This window comes from Oryzias latipes, chromosome 8 (genome assembly GCF_002234675.1).
Source record: "Oryzias latipes chromosome 8, ASM223467v1".
Taxonomy (NCBI): Eukaryota; Metazoa; Chordata; class Actinopteri; order Beloniformes; family Adrianichthyidae; genus Oryzias; species Oryzias latipes.
Genome location: NC_019866.2, coordinates 25,868,876 through 25,882,637, shown reverse-complemented (window position 1 = coordinate 25,882,637; position 13,762 = coordinate 25,868,876). Strand labels below are relative to the sequence as shown.

Here is a 13,762-nt window from a genome sequence, read left to right as displayed (position 1 = left end):
TAGTGGTGCAGCTCCAAGCCGTGTTGATCTTCTAAAGAAAAAGTTCCTGAGGCAAAGCTTTTAGAGATCACATGACCAGCACAACTGAAGCTCTTCCCATGGCAAAGAGTTTATGTTTTTTCTATTTTTTGAACTTGTCCTGTCCAACAGCTGAGCAAACAGATGAGAGCTGAAGGCCTCTTGTGTTGGACATATTTTACTGTTACAACAGGGCTTATAATATGTATAATTTACACTAGGTGTATATTTGAATAAACCCCTTCTGTAATCTAGGCTAAGCTTTGTTCATCTTAATTATATTTGTAACATTTAGTGTCGGACTGGACGGAAAGAAAAGAAGGGAAGAAGACAGAGATGTTGGGGGGGGGGTTACTATAGAGGGGGGGGGGGGTGAAACCATGTAGCAGCACAGAGCAACAAGTTATTGGATGTTTATAATCATTACTGTCAGGTTCAGATGTGTGGACAAGAACAGGGAGATGGTGATGGACTTCAGAAGGAAGGGGACAGTCCTGGGGATCTTCTACCAGTCTGTGGTGGCCAGCACCTTGGTCTCCTCTGTGGTCTGCTGGGAAAGCAGCATTGCTGTCAGACTGAAGAAGCTGATCAGGAAGGCAGGTACTGTCATTGGCTGCAAACGTTTGAAGCGGTGATGAAGAGGAGGTCACTGAACAAGCTCTTATCCATTATGGACAACCCAGACCATCCTCTCCACCTTGTTCTGGACAAACAGCAGAGCTCCTTCTCTAGGACACTCAGACAGCTTTGCTCCAAAACTGCCCGGTACCACCAATCCTTCCTACCGAACACAATAACTCTGTACAATAATCCACAGTGTAACAGATAACCGTTGCACATTTTTTTCTATTGCACGTTTTTTTTTAAACTTTTGGTTGCACATCTTTTTACCTGCACTGTCTGTAAATAGCTTTTTAAATTATACCACGTTATAGCCATCCCCAAACCAAGACCCCCGCCGAAGCGGCAGCGGCAGCCAGGACCCCCCCAACATATTCTGTCGTTTCAGCTTCACGTCAGATCTGAAGAGAAATTCATGACCTATCATATAGAAAGAGAGGACATGGAATAAAAATGCCTGCGCACGCCGCCAGAGCCCAGATCACAGTCTGTCGCCCAACTGTATCCCACAAAGGTCTTTGCCGTCCGCTGGATGGTTAAACACCTCCGGCGATCCATGATGGCTTCGGTCGCGGAGGTTAGACGTTGGAGCTGCTGACCGTGCTCCAGCAAGAAAGTAGCAAACCCCGTCAGGTTCAGCAGGCCAGGAACTCCTGCTGCTGGATCCATGTTGGGTATCGAGTGATCTGTCACATAATGAAGGCTGGTTCAAATGGCAGCAGATTTATTAGCTCAGCTAAAAGTCCACAAAGCTAAAAAAGGGTCAGTCGGGCAGGAGTCGATACCAAGCACAAGAGCATCAGAGAAGTAATAGGGTAGTCAGGATACAGGCAAGAGGCGGGGCAGGCGGCAGGTAACCTGAGTCAGAGGTAACACAGGGTCAGGAAACAGAAGATCAGGTCACAACCTTCAGTATGCAGACAGAGTGGCACAAACAATGCTTCACACTGAGTGAGGCTCAGTATGCTGAGTGAGTATGCTGTGAGTGATTGTTCATGACAATCAGGTGTATGGCATCCAAGAAGTGTGCGCTGGGGTTGCTTGGAGCTGTAGTGTGTCTAAATCTCTGGGGACGGCTCCCCGCTGGAGACCAAGGGGGGAGACAGAGTTCTGACAGGACACATATTTCATTTCCACTTGGTGATCTGGAAGAAATCCAAGAATCTGGAAAACTGTTCAGTAGCAGGAATTTCTGTCTGAGTCTCACTGCTGGAAGTTTGGATGAAGATGATCTGGATCCAATTTAGGGAAGAGAACCGGATCCAATCAGATCATTCAAAATGAACAAATATCAACTATGAATCAGATCATCCACCACAAATTATGACATGAATCAGATTGTTGTTAAAATGAATGGTTAGAATTGAACACAATGTCCAAAGACTGAATCCCACCAGCTTGAATGTGAGTGAGAGGATGTGTCTGAATTCCTTCCTTACTCACTCTATAGTGCGTTGGCCATTTTCTAGTGCTGTCTGAATCTACAATTCCAAAATCCAGTGTCATAGAAATTACCCAGAAGTCTCTGCGAAAAACCAATGCATTGCGTCTGAACAATTTTTGCCAGAAAAATGTATTTAAATGTATTTTTTAATAAGCCATCAACGTTTTTATCTTCAGAAGACAGTGCAGTCATAAATAGTCGTCCCAAAACGCCCATAATTAGGTTTTAACTTTGTGAAGTCGATGACGTCATATCCGCCATTTAAAAAAATGTAGTGAGCGTGGAATTGCTTTTCAATTCCACGTTCAAATCCAGGGCACTACATAGTGCCGCACTATCTAGTTCTTTAGCAGTTAGGGGTTAGGGCGGGAATCGGACACAGCCAAAGACGCTAGATTGGATGGAATCCAGGCCAATCAGCATGAACCCTCTTGTCTGTGATTGGCTGGTGTAACTCTGAGCGCGAGTACAAACAAAGATTGAAAGATTTGAGACAACACAAAATATTCACCACTTTTATAAATGATTTTATAAACAAAGATTGTGTTTGTTTTGAACGCAGAGAATGACATTTTTAAAAACATCTTCTATTTTCATTTAAACTTAAGTTGTATTTCCAAAATGTACATTTCGTTTGGATTTACACTTTCCTTACAGAGGGTCCACATGCAGGTTGATCTTTACTGAAATCAATGACAGACACATTATCAAGTGACAGAAACGTTCATTATAATCATGTCACACATTTCTCCTTCAGCCCCACCCAGTTTACAGGCATCTCTTCCTGGAAGAATGCATTTGCAGAAATGCAGCCCTGCAGGTCTGTCAGCCGGGATGGGGTTGGGGGTGGGGGTGGGGGTGGGGTGGGGGGTGATACTGACCTCTCCAAATCAGAAGTGGTGAAGAAACTTCCAGATCAGGCATATTATGGTTCAGGAATAATCAAAGAATGATAACAAAGCTCAGAGTTTCACCTTTCCAAAATATTGTTCATCCCTAAAGTTTCTGGTTCTTCTAGTGTGGACTTCAGTTTGTGACTGACAGCTCCTCCAGAAGCTCAGCAGTGTGTGGATGAACACAACAAACTACACACTTTGATCCATTCATGCAGGCAGAGCCTTAAAGACCCTCTGAAAGCATTAAAGAGTGAACAGTCTGAAAGAAAAAGCTGTTTTTGTCTCTTCTGTTCTCACATTATGATCATCGAGTTATTTCTGAAGGCATGGTCCTGATGGTTGAAGGAAACTGACCGGACTTGGGACTGGCAGCTATATCAGGACGTTCCTGAAAACATTGATGCCATTTCTGAAAGTTCTGGTTTTCAGGAGCCACGCCTCTGTCAGCTGACCTGAAACAAAGACTGCAACAGTCCCGACATCAAGGAGGAAAGACGGATACAGACGTCTCTTAATTATGTTGGTTTACGAGCTTCGCCTGTGCTGGAGGCAGAAAACTGATCTGACCAGTTCTGAACCCAAGTTCTTTGATCAAAGAGGCTCTGGTGGGAATTCTTGTGCTCAGCTAAAATAGTTGAATAATTTAGCAGCTTTTTCTAAAAGGCTGTCAGAGAGAGAATACGTTGAGTTTCTACTGAATCTGCAGCTCTGCCTCTGAGGAAGAGCTGGAATGGGTCTGCCTGTGGGCGGGGCTGAGCTGCCCCTCAGGGGCATTCTCAGGGGGCGGGTCAGACGGCAGCAGGTTGTTCCGCTGCCGCTGGGAGGCCGCATTCTCCTGGAGCGCAGAGGAGATGGAGCTGCAGCTGCTGGTTGCTCTGCTGCTGCTGCTGCCGTCCTGCGGCGGACAGTCTTCCCAGCACTGCCACGGGCAGCCCTGCCCCCAGTACCAGGTCCTGGAGGCCAACAAGGTAGGCCTCCCCAAAAACCCACAGCCAAGGGGCTTTCAGAGCATCACAGCTTCTCTGCCTCTGTGTGCAGGACTTCGAGGTGCGACAGTACCCCCCCAACGACTGGCTCTCCACTGAAGTGGAGGGCTCAGATTTAGCTGCATTCCTGGCAGCGAGGTCCAGGCTGAAGGATTTCTGTGAGAAATCTAAAAAAGCAGGTGAGTTCAAGGACCAGCATGAACATTTTCATTACTTTGTGGGAATCGCTTTGTTTATTTCAAATCCTTGATATCCTCTTTGTTTCCCAGCAGCAGCAGCTTTTCACTGACCTGTTCCTTTTGTAAAACGTGCTATTTATTTTTTCATTAATCTTGCAAAGGAAACAGTATTTGCTGTATTTCACACATGAAATGTGTCTTTGTGACACAACTACATGATGATTATTTATGATAGAAAAATTAATTTTCTATGCTGATGTCATGTTGGACTCTGGCTAATAGACGTCACTCATTTCAATGTGTCAGATGCTTCACAAGAAAAACAAACACACAGACAAAAACAAATTCACTTCATCCTGGCAGCTGTGAGCCGCAGCGCAGAAACTGACAGGTGAGGGGGCGGAGCCTTCCAGGGAACGCCACAGCCGACCTGCACAGAAAACAAAAACGGAGAACAGAACAGAACGAAACTGACAGACAGCGTCACTTTCTGAAAGATGTTCTTAGTTATGAGTTTAGTGAGAGCTAAGCGGGTTCAGTCTCTGATTATGTCCCAAACTCAGCCTGGACCTTTGGGGACAACTGGGTGTTGAAGTGCACAGAGGAAGCTCCTCACAGATACTGGTCTTTTCTAGGCCAGCCGTGCCCAGACGCCTGGCCCGCCATCATCACCGTTTCTAAAGAGGGACAGGATGAGGAAGTGACCTTGTCCTGGTTTCTTCCTCCTGAAACAAAGCTTCAGACCTTCGACACTTCGGTCTCCCTGCAGCACAGAGACGCAGCCATCCTCTTCGTCAGGTGAGCTCCTTAAACCACGAAGACGACAGAACGTTCCCAAACACTGATGGTCACAGAAATGCGACATTCTTCTCCCTCCAGCTCCTTTGATGGTTTTCCGGGCCTCAGCGGCGCCCAGGACCATGTGGACATCCTGAAGAAGTCCGTGGCCAAGGCGGGGAGGAAATTTAAGCCCCACACTTTTACTGGAGCAGGTTACGACACTTATTTAGCTTCCAGTCACTACAATGAGGTCTGGGTGTATGCTGCCTGACAACAGATGATGTCATCTGCTGACAGCGTCATGTGACGATGGTTCAGGCTTATCTTCCTCATTCTTTTGTTTATTAAAACCATTAAAAGTTCTTTTAAAAACTTCCTGAACAAACCAGAGTCACTCCTTAGAAAGGCTCACAGCCAGAAATGGTTTTTTTACATCAGCTTTACCTGTTTTTACCTGATCCAATGTATTTTAACTGCTGTGTCTTTGAATTCATGTAAATGCAATAAATAGAGAATACGAGTAACTGACATAAATCAATTTCCGATTTATTTATTTATTGGCCTTAAGACAGGCCGGCGACCCGTTCAGGGTGAACCCCACCTATGCCCACAGTTGCCGGGTTAGGTTCTGGCAGACCCGTGACACCGAAAGGGATACGGCAGCTTAAAAAGGTGGATGGATATTTATTAATAAACATCTATTATTACATTGATTATCATTGTTATACATAATTATTGTATAATCTATTCATAATGTTATAATGATCATGATCATTATAATTGTTTTCATAATTCTTTGATTTTATTATCAAACATTAATTATTAGCTAAATCAACAAATAATCAGGTGTTGAGGTCCAAAAACATCAAAAACACAAACAAAGAATTATGGCTGCCAGTCATCTCCATGGACGACCGGGCTGATCTGAACTCTGGAAACAGGTGAAATAAATATATCTACCTCATAATTCATTATGTCAATAATAAATATGTTGGTTTGGCTTCAACTATAGAGGCATTGTAGGTATATAGGTAACATACATGTGAAACAGCTGGTCTAGCTAAAGGTAGTTAACCTATTTTCTCCCATGAGTTCCTTTTCACTTTGTGTGTTTTTTTGTCCTCTTTGCTTCTCTTTCCCTTCTCTCTCCCTCTTTTACCCCTCATCCTGGATGGTAAGATCAAGTGTTGTGAGTAAAAAATCCTTCAAAACTGATCACAACATTGGATCTAATAAGTGTCTGCACACACACCTGCAGAGGAAGACTACATCCTGTTCACACCTCATATACATAGACACACACAGTGCTGTCATCACAGTAAACAGAAGACCACAGGATTCACACTGCACTTTCACACAGCGTCACACATGGTGCCGGTCACAGGCACAGACACAATCACCTAACTTATTAACGGATTATTAATCCACTTTGTTCCATGAATGCAGGTGGAAAGAGGCTGAAGGTTTGGAATGAGTGTTCTTACAGCAGATGTTGTTTTATGGCAAGCGACCCATTTAACTAACAACAGACCCCCCCCCCCCACACACACAACTATAACTCAAAGCAAAGAGGTGATGCTATACTGATGAATACAAATGTTACATTTAGTCATACCGACACTGTCAGAACCAGAAGGCAGATATGTAATTATAAACATAATCATTGGAAATACAAAAAACTGCATAGCCAGTATGTATGGTCCAAATGTTGATGACCCCTCCTTTTCTTTTCTTCCAAACTTTATTTATGAACATGGGTTCATTATTTTCTCTAAATTGTCCCTAGATGTGAGTGTGAGTGTGCAGGGGTGTGTGATTGTGGCCCTGCGACATTCTGGCGAACTGTCCCCTGCCATCGCCAACAAGTGGCCGGGATGGGCTCCAGCAGCCCCGTGACCCCGAAAGGGCTAAAACGGCAGAAGATGAATGAATGACAAAGTTATAAAACTATACATTAAAATTTGCTTATAGACAATTTTGGACCCATAACTTGTATCTCCATTCTCAACATTTCTTTTATTTTTTCAATAACATAACTAAGTATCTAATAAGAAACAAAACAGGGAACAGTGGATGCATTATTAGGGAGGGAGGGAAGTAAAAGGGAAAAAAAGGGGGTGGGGCGGGTGGTCAGGGGTACATTCATCTTGATTATAAACTGACCAAAAATATAATCATGCTGTCTAATCAACATCTTGATATGGCCCACCTGCGAGGTGGGATGGATTGAATCGTCAAAGGAGAAGTGCTCACTATCACAGATTTAGACAGATTTGTGAACAATATTTCAGAGAACTGGTTATTCTGTGTTTGTGGAAAATGTTTCACATCTTTGAGTTCATACCATAAAAAATGGGAGCAATAACAAAAGTGTTGCGTTTATATTTTTGGTCAGTGTAATTACAAGTCAGACATGTTCATTACTTCTATTTATGAGTGATTAACATAGAATATCCATTGTGACCATATCTTCTAAAATGAGGGCATCTGTATCCAAAGTGAGTAGGTTAGTCTTTCCATTGGGCAGATTTAATTTACAATGTCTATCTAATTGTCCAGGCTGGGTACAGGGGGGAGGAGCCAGTGTCTAGTCGATGCTTTTTATTTTATTTTACCAGCGGTTATTAGTATTCTAAATACATTTTATTGGTAGGTGGGATTTGTGTCTTACCTAAAATCAGACTAGTAAAATCACAGGGTATTGTCCTATTTAATATAGATTCAATGTGTTTATGTATTTCCTTCCAAAATTGTGCTATAAAGGGACAATCCCAAAATGTGTGGTAATGGTTGGCTTCTACTTCTCCACTCTGCCTCCAGCACTTGTTTTTATCTCCATTGCCGTGTTTCTTTTGTTTGGTTGTAATAAAAACTACATCAAACATTTCCATCTGAACTCTCTCCATGCATGTGAATTTGTACATTTCCACACTGATATATAGCAATCTCTCCATTCTTCGTCTGTCCTAGTTATGTTGCATTCTTTCTCCCAATTACTAATTATTAATTGGATTGAAGTCCATTTTTTAACTCATAAATCCCTTGTAAAGTCTAGAAATCATACTTTTTTAAAACATACATACTTTGTAGGCTGTTGATATTTCACTAAGCAGTGGTTCCTGTGTATCAATGGTGTGGAGGATCTCTTTAATATAGTTGCAAATGTCGGGCCCCGCCTTTGCCAAATAGGAGGGGTCCGGTTAAATTGCTACACCCAAACGAGTCAGGACCAGGGGAAGAGTGCCACACAGAAAACCCAAGGAACAATTGTTTTTTTTAAACTGCAATAATTTAATCCAATAAAAACATGCAGCCACAGCAACGACAAAGCCCAAACGGTTAAACCTTAAATAACTAAGGCCAAATGTTTAAAAAGGTAGTAAAAACAGTGTAAAAAAACTTTTAAAAAGGGACCTTATAAAAACATTGTTAAAATAGTTAAAAGAAATAGTCCATGAAACACCAGGGAAACAGGTCCTGCAGTCAGCCACAGTCTTGTCTTCATCCACCCTCGCAGGCGTGGTGGGGTGTTCCTCCCAACATCTACCTGCAGAGTGAAGATAGATCCTGCGAGTATCTCAGTTGTGTGGGGTAAACAGGCCTGGCTATATGCCGAGTGAGAATGCCACTGGAAGGGTAGAGGATACTCATACACCGGCAGGGCTCCTCACCCTGCCTATGAGTGTATGTCGCGCTGTGGCACTCCTGTCTTGGAGAAGACTCCTACACTGACTGCAGCTCCAGCCACCCAGTTTGCTCCAATGCTGTGTCCTTCAACAGCTACCAGCTGCTCTCTCTCCTTTCTCCTGCTGCCAGTGCAGCTTTATGGGTGGGGCCATCAGCTTACTGATTGGACACCCAGGTGTGTCCAATCTGGGACTCAGTCTTCATGGGGGTGAAACAACACAAAACACAAAAACCAACTCCACCATAAAAGCATGCAAACAAAAATCAGAGAAGACTTCCTCCATCAAAACAAACTTCAACACAAAAGCAATATGGTGCAGGGGACGGCGGACCATCTGTTAATGTAGAATTTTATCTTTGTTATAAATTCTTTATAATTATATTTTGCTATGTTAGTAATATCTTTGGGAATTATGATTCCAAAGTGTTTTAGAGAGGACAGGTACCATTTGAGATTTGGGTTTGTGGACTATGGTTTAAAGTCAGTATTTGTGTTTCATTTACAGGGCTCCAGACTGCGAGCAATTGGTCGCATTTTGCGACCAAAATTTGAGAGTGTGCGACTGAATTTTACATCCAGTCACACATGTGCTACCAGTAAATTTGCCTCCCCCACCCTACGTATTTTTTTATACATTAAATGTGGAAGGGGCACGTCAATGATCAATGAAATAATCTGAGACGCGAGCGCACACGCACGCAGGCAGACACTCACACTCGCACACATACTCATGAAACGCGAGCACAGACACTCGCGTGATGCCTGTGTGTGAGGCGGCCACTGCGTGTGAGAAGAATAAGTCACTGTAAGTGGCTAAAATATGTGGAGGGGGAGGGGCCTAGAGATATTCGCGCGCCCGTAAACATCTGTGGGAAGGAAACGGAGACAAATATCATCACAACCTGATATGTGCGTCTGAGCTATGAGCAAGCGAACTATTGATTCATTCTTCCGACCTGCGGCTAGTGTACCAGTGCCAGAGTGTACAGCAGGGGTCTCAAACTCGCGGCCCGCAGGCTATTTGCGGCCCCCAAGATGATATTTTGCGGCCCCTGCCTTAATATGAAGGTTTAATGTTACTGCAGCCCGCCAGTTTGTATGAATGACACTTTTTCATTGTCGTGCGCGGAGCTGACCAACCAATCACAGTGGGGTATATGACTCTTGGGGGCGTGGCAATGACAGGACTTGAAAGCAGGACACCTGACAGCCCCCTCCCTCCCCGGACCACATTAAGGAGTTCCTTACTTTCCTTTAGAACGTATTTATTTGCTCATAATTTTCTAAATACATGCAGTCCGTGCTGAACTTTTCTCTGGGTCACACAGACCCGGAGGAAGGTTTAGGTTTTGGTTACGGTTACGGCGGCGCATCAAACGGTTTATGCACGGCTGTCAGGGCAGCTCACCGCGGGAGTCGGGTCAGCTGAGGAGAATAAATGTCCCACACCTACATGCGTGACAGCTAACGGGGCTTGAACTTTAAACACGCTCGAGCAAAAACAACATCAGTTTTAGACACACTGAAAATACGTGGGGAAAATGCAACGATAGACGTGTCTGAGATGAACCGCTGCCATCTCACCCACCCCCACCCACCCCCCCAGGCTGGGGGTGGGTGGGGGGGCTGTGAGATGAAGGCGAATCTGCCGCAAGACTGAAGGACAACAGGAAGTTGGAGTTGTCCTTACCATTCAATTTAGTTTTAATGTTCCTCTCCCCCTTAGTGTGATCTGTGTTATTATATATTTATTTTATGATTATTTAATATTTTGTAATGTATGTAGCCTTTTTTAATCAATTGGTATTTTAAATTATTTTAATTAATCACTCAACTACAAAAACCATCAGGACACATGTCCCATAATGCATTGTTTTGTAGTCTGTATGGCAGCTTTCAGTCAGTTCAGTTTCCAGCTGTGTCCGGGTAGGTTTGCCCCTTGCTCCCACCCCTTTTTCGCGATATTTTTGTGATGATTGACAGGTGATGTTGGAGCAAAAACAAAAATATATGTCTCACACCAGGTGATCTGCGCAGTGTTGTGTCCATCTGGGTGATCTCAAACACGCTTATTGTGCATCTTGGCTGCACCTATTTGGTGTCACAAAGATAAATTTCCATCTGTTTTCTTAACCATTTGTACTGTCATGACAGCGATGGTTCTGTCAGTTTACCTTCTTGTTGCATCTTCAAAAGTGCAGAATAAAATGTGACACTGAATTTGAAACAGCACATTGTAATTTCTGCATCTATTATTAAAGTATTTATTAGTAATACAGTGGAAATTAGTAGATTTGGTTAGCATGTTGATTTACGGTATGCGCCTCTAAAATCTCTGGTTGTGCCCCTATAATTTTCAGTTAGGGGCCACTGTGCTCCTAGTGAAAAAAGTTAGTCTGGAGCCCTGATTTATATCCTGAATGGTATCCAAATGTATTTAAACATTCAAATAATCTGGGCAATGATTCATAAGGTTCACCTGTGTAAATTATTATGTCATCAGCATATAGGGCAACCAATTCAATCAATCAATCATTTTATTATTTGTATAGCACTTATAAAAGCCAAGGCAACCAAAGTGCTTAACATAAAATCAATAAAATCACAAACAATATGATGCAATAAAGAAACAATCACAATAAAGCAGGAGACCTCTGTGAGAACGGTGAAGAAACGCTACTTGACTCCTGAAGTGGTCGAAAAGTTTATTACATCTGTTAGCTCCAACTCTCCGACTGTCTTGCCGGCCCCCTGTGATCTACTTGTTGAAAATTTTAACAGTACATTAAAATCCAGTCTCGACTCAGTAGCTCCACTAACGTCTAAAAAGATAAGAACCAAAGCCACACCCCCTTGGAGAACTGAGGAAATTAAACAATTGAAGAGACGTTGTAGATCTGCCGAAAGACTTTGGAGAAAACACAAACTTGAAATAAACTATCAATTATACAAAAACCAGCTAAAACTATATAATCAAACCGTAAAACAGACCAGAAATTCATATTTTGCTAACATCATTTCTGACCCTTTTACGGGTCTTTTGAGAGTGAGATTTTAAATATCATGAACTCCTCTCTACAGACGGGTATTTTTCCTGCTGCCTTTAAAACAGCAGTGGTGAAACCGTTACTCAAGAAAACTAATTCAGACCCTTCAATTTTTAATAACTACAGACCTGTGTCCAACTTGCCATTTTTAAGTAAGGTTTTAGAAAAACTTGTTTTTATTCAGCTGAATGAGTTTCTCTCTCAAAACAACATTTTTGAGATAAACCAGTCTGGCTTTAGGACGAACCACAGTACAGGGACAGCCTTGTTAAAAATCATTAATGATGTCAGATGTGCCTTGGATTCAGGTCAGATCTCAGTTCTAGTTCTACTAGATCTAAGCGCAGCTTTTGATACTGTTGATCACCTGATCCTTGTAAACAGACTTAAAAGTCTTGGCCTTTCAGGGACTGTTCTCAAGTGGTTCGATTCTTATCTCATGGAGAGAAACTTTATGGTAAGCATGGACACACATTCTCTGGGGTCCATGAAATTAATTGTGGTGTGCCTCAAGGTTCCATCCTTGGCCCCTTGCTTTTTAACATTTACATGCTTCCTCTGGGGAATGTCATCAGGAGCCACAACATCAGCTTTCATAGCTATGCTGATGATACCCAGCTGTACATAGCAATGTCTCCTGATGACACAAGACCAATAGAAGCACTTTTTAACTGTATTTTAGATGTAAAATTATGGATGGCAAATAATTTTCTGCAGCTCAACCAGGAAAAAACTGAAATTTTAGTTATTGGTCCTGAAGTCAAGAGGGAGAAACAGTTTCTGAAGCTGCAGCAACTTTCATTAAGTCATTCAGAAACAGTCAGAAACCTGGGTGTTATCTTCGACTCTAAGCTGACTTTTATCCCCCATATAAAACAGGTGGTCAAAACTGGTTTTTATCATCTCAAAAATTTGGCTAGAGTCCGCCCATTACTCTCTCTTGCTAATATGGAGATGCTAATGCATGCTTTTATCATGAGTAAAGTTGATTACTGTAACGCCCTGCTTGCTGGTCTTCCAAAAACCAACATTAGGAACCTTCAACTTCTCCAGAACTCTGCTGCACGAGTTCTTACAAAGACCAGGAGGCGGGCTCACATCACCCCAATTTTAAAATCCCTGCATTGGCTCCCCATATGCTTCAGGATTGATTTTTAGATACTTTTAACAGTTTTTAAATGTCTTAACGGTCTTGCGCCTTCTTATTTATCAGATCTTTTAGTAAGATATGAACCCTCGCGGACCCTGAGATCCTCTGGCACTGGTCTGTTGACCATTCCAACTGTAAAAACTAAAACCTATGGAGAGGCTGCGTTTCAGCACTATGGTCCCCGTTTATGGAACAGTCTGCCAGAGGACCTGAGAGCCGCAGAGAGCATTGACGGTTTTAAGAAAAGGCTCAAGACCCATCTTTTTAACCTGGCTTTTAGCTAATTTTTTTAATACTTTTATGTATTTATTCAGTTATTTATTTATATGTACTTTTTATTTTATTTATTTATTCATCCATTTTATCTTGTTTTATGAACTTGAATCTGATTTAAACGCGTTTTTTTAATTTACCTTATTTTAATGTTTTATTGTTTTTATCAATATTTTTACTTGTTTATTCTCATTTTTATTCATTTTTATTTCCGGTGCTTCCTCAGCTGAAGCCCCTCCCTCTGGGTCGGCTGCTGTTCAGCCACTGCGGCTCTAGATGTAGATGGGGACCTGCATCACCACTTAGCTGTGGTGGAGCGGTCCCCGCCTGTGAAGCTGCATTTGGCTGTCTATGCGGCTGTTCACGGAGGGGGAGGTTCCAATTATTAGCGTTTCCAGCATCCTGTTTTTGTGCTCAGCCTATTTCTCATTGTCCTTTGCCATCACTTAGGGGGTGGGAGGTGTGCAAGGAGTGGGGGGCTAGGTACGGGGAGGGGGGCCCTATTTATTTATTTATTTTTATTTTATTTATTTTTAAATCGTCAATGCTTGTTTTTATATTTTGTTGTGTTTTAATGTAAAGCACTTTGTGTTATATTTATATATGAAAAATGCTTTATAAATAAAGTTTGATTTGATTTGATTTGATAAAACAATAAATCAATTGAACAATAAAACCAA

The 13,762-nt window shown here is 42.4% G+C and overlaps 1 protein-coding gene across 1 annotated transcript; it reads left to right on the top strand.

The window, feature by feature from the left end:
- Window positions 1-479: 479 nt before the first annotated feature.
- Window positions 480-5,458, top strand: LOC101154833 (heme-binding protein 2). The gene is made up of 5 exons (XM_004084962.3): window positions 480-618; window positions 3,760-3,947; window positions 4,018-4,144; window positions 4,780-4,942; window positions 5,024-5,458. Exons 1-5 carry the CDS (start codon window positions 480-482, stop codon window positions 5,193-5,195), a joined length of 789 nt encoding a protein of 262 aa, XP_004085010.2. The 3' UTR covers window positions 5,196-5,458.
- The last annotated feature ends 8,304 nt before the right edge of the window (window positions 5,459-13,762 follow it).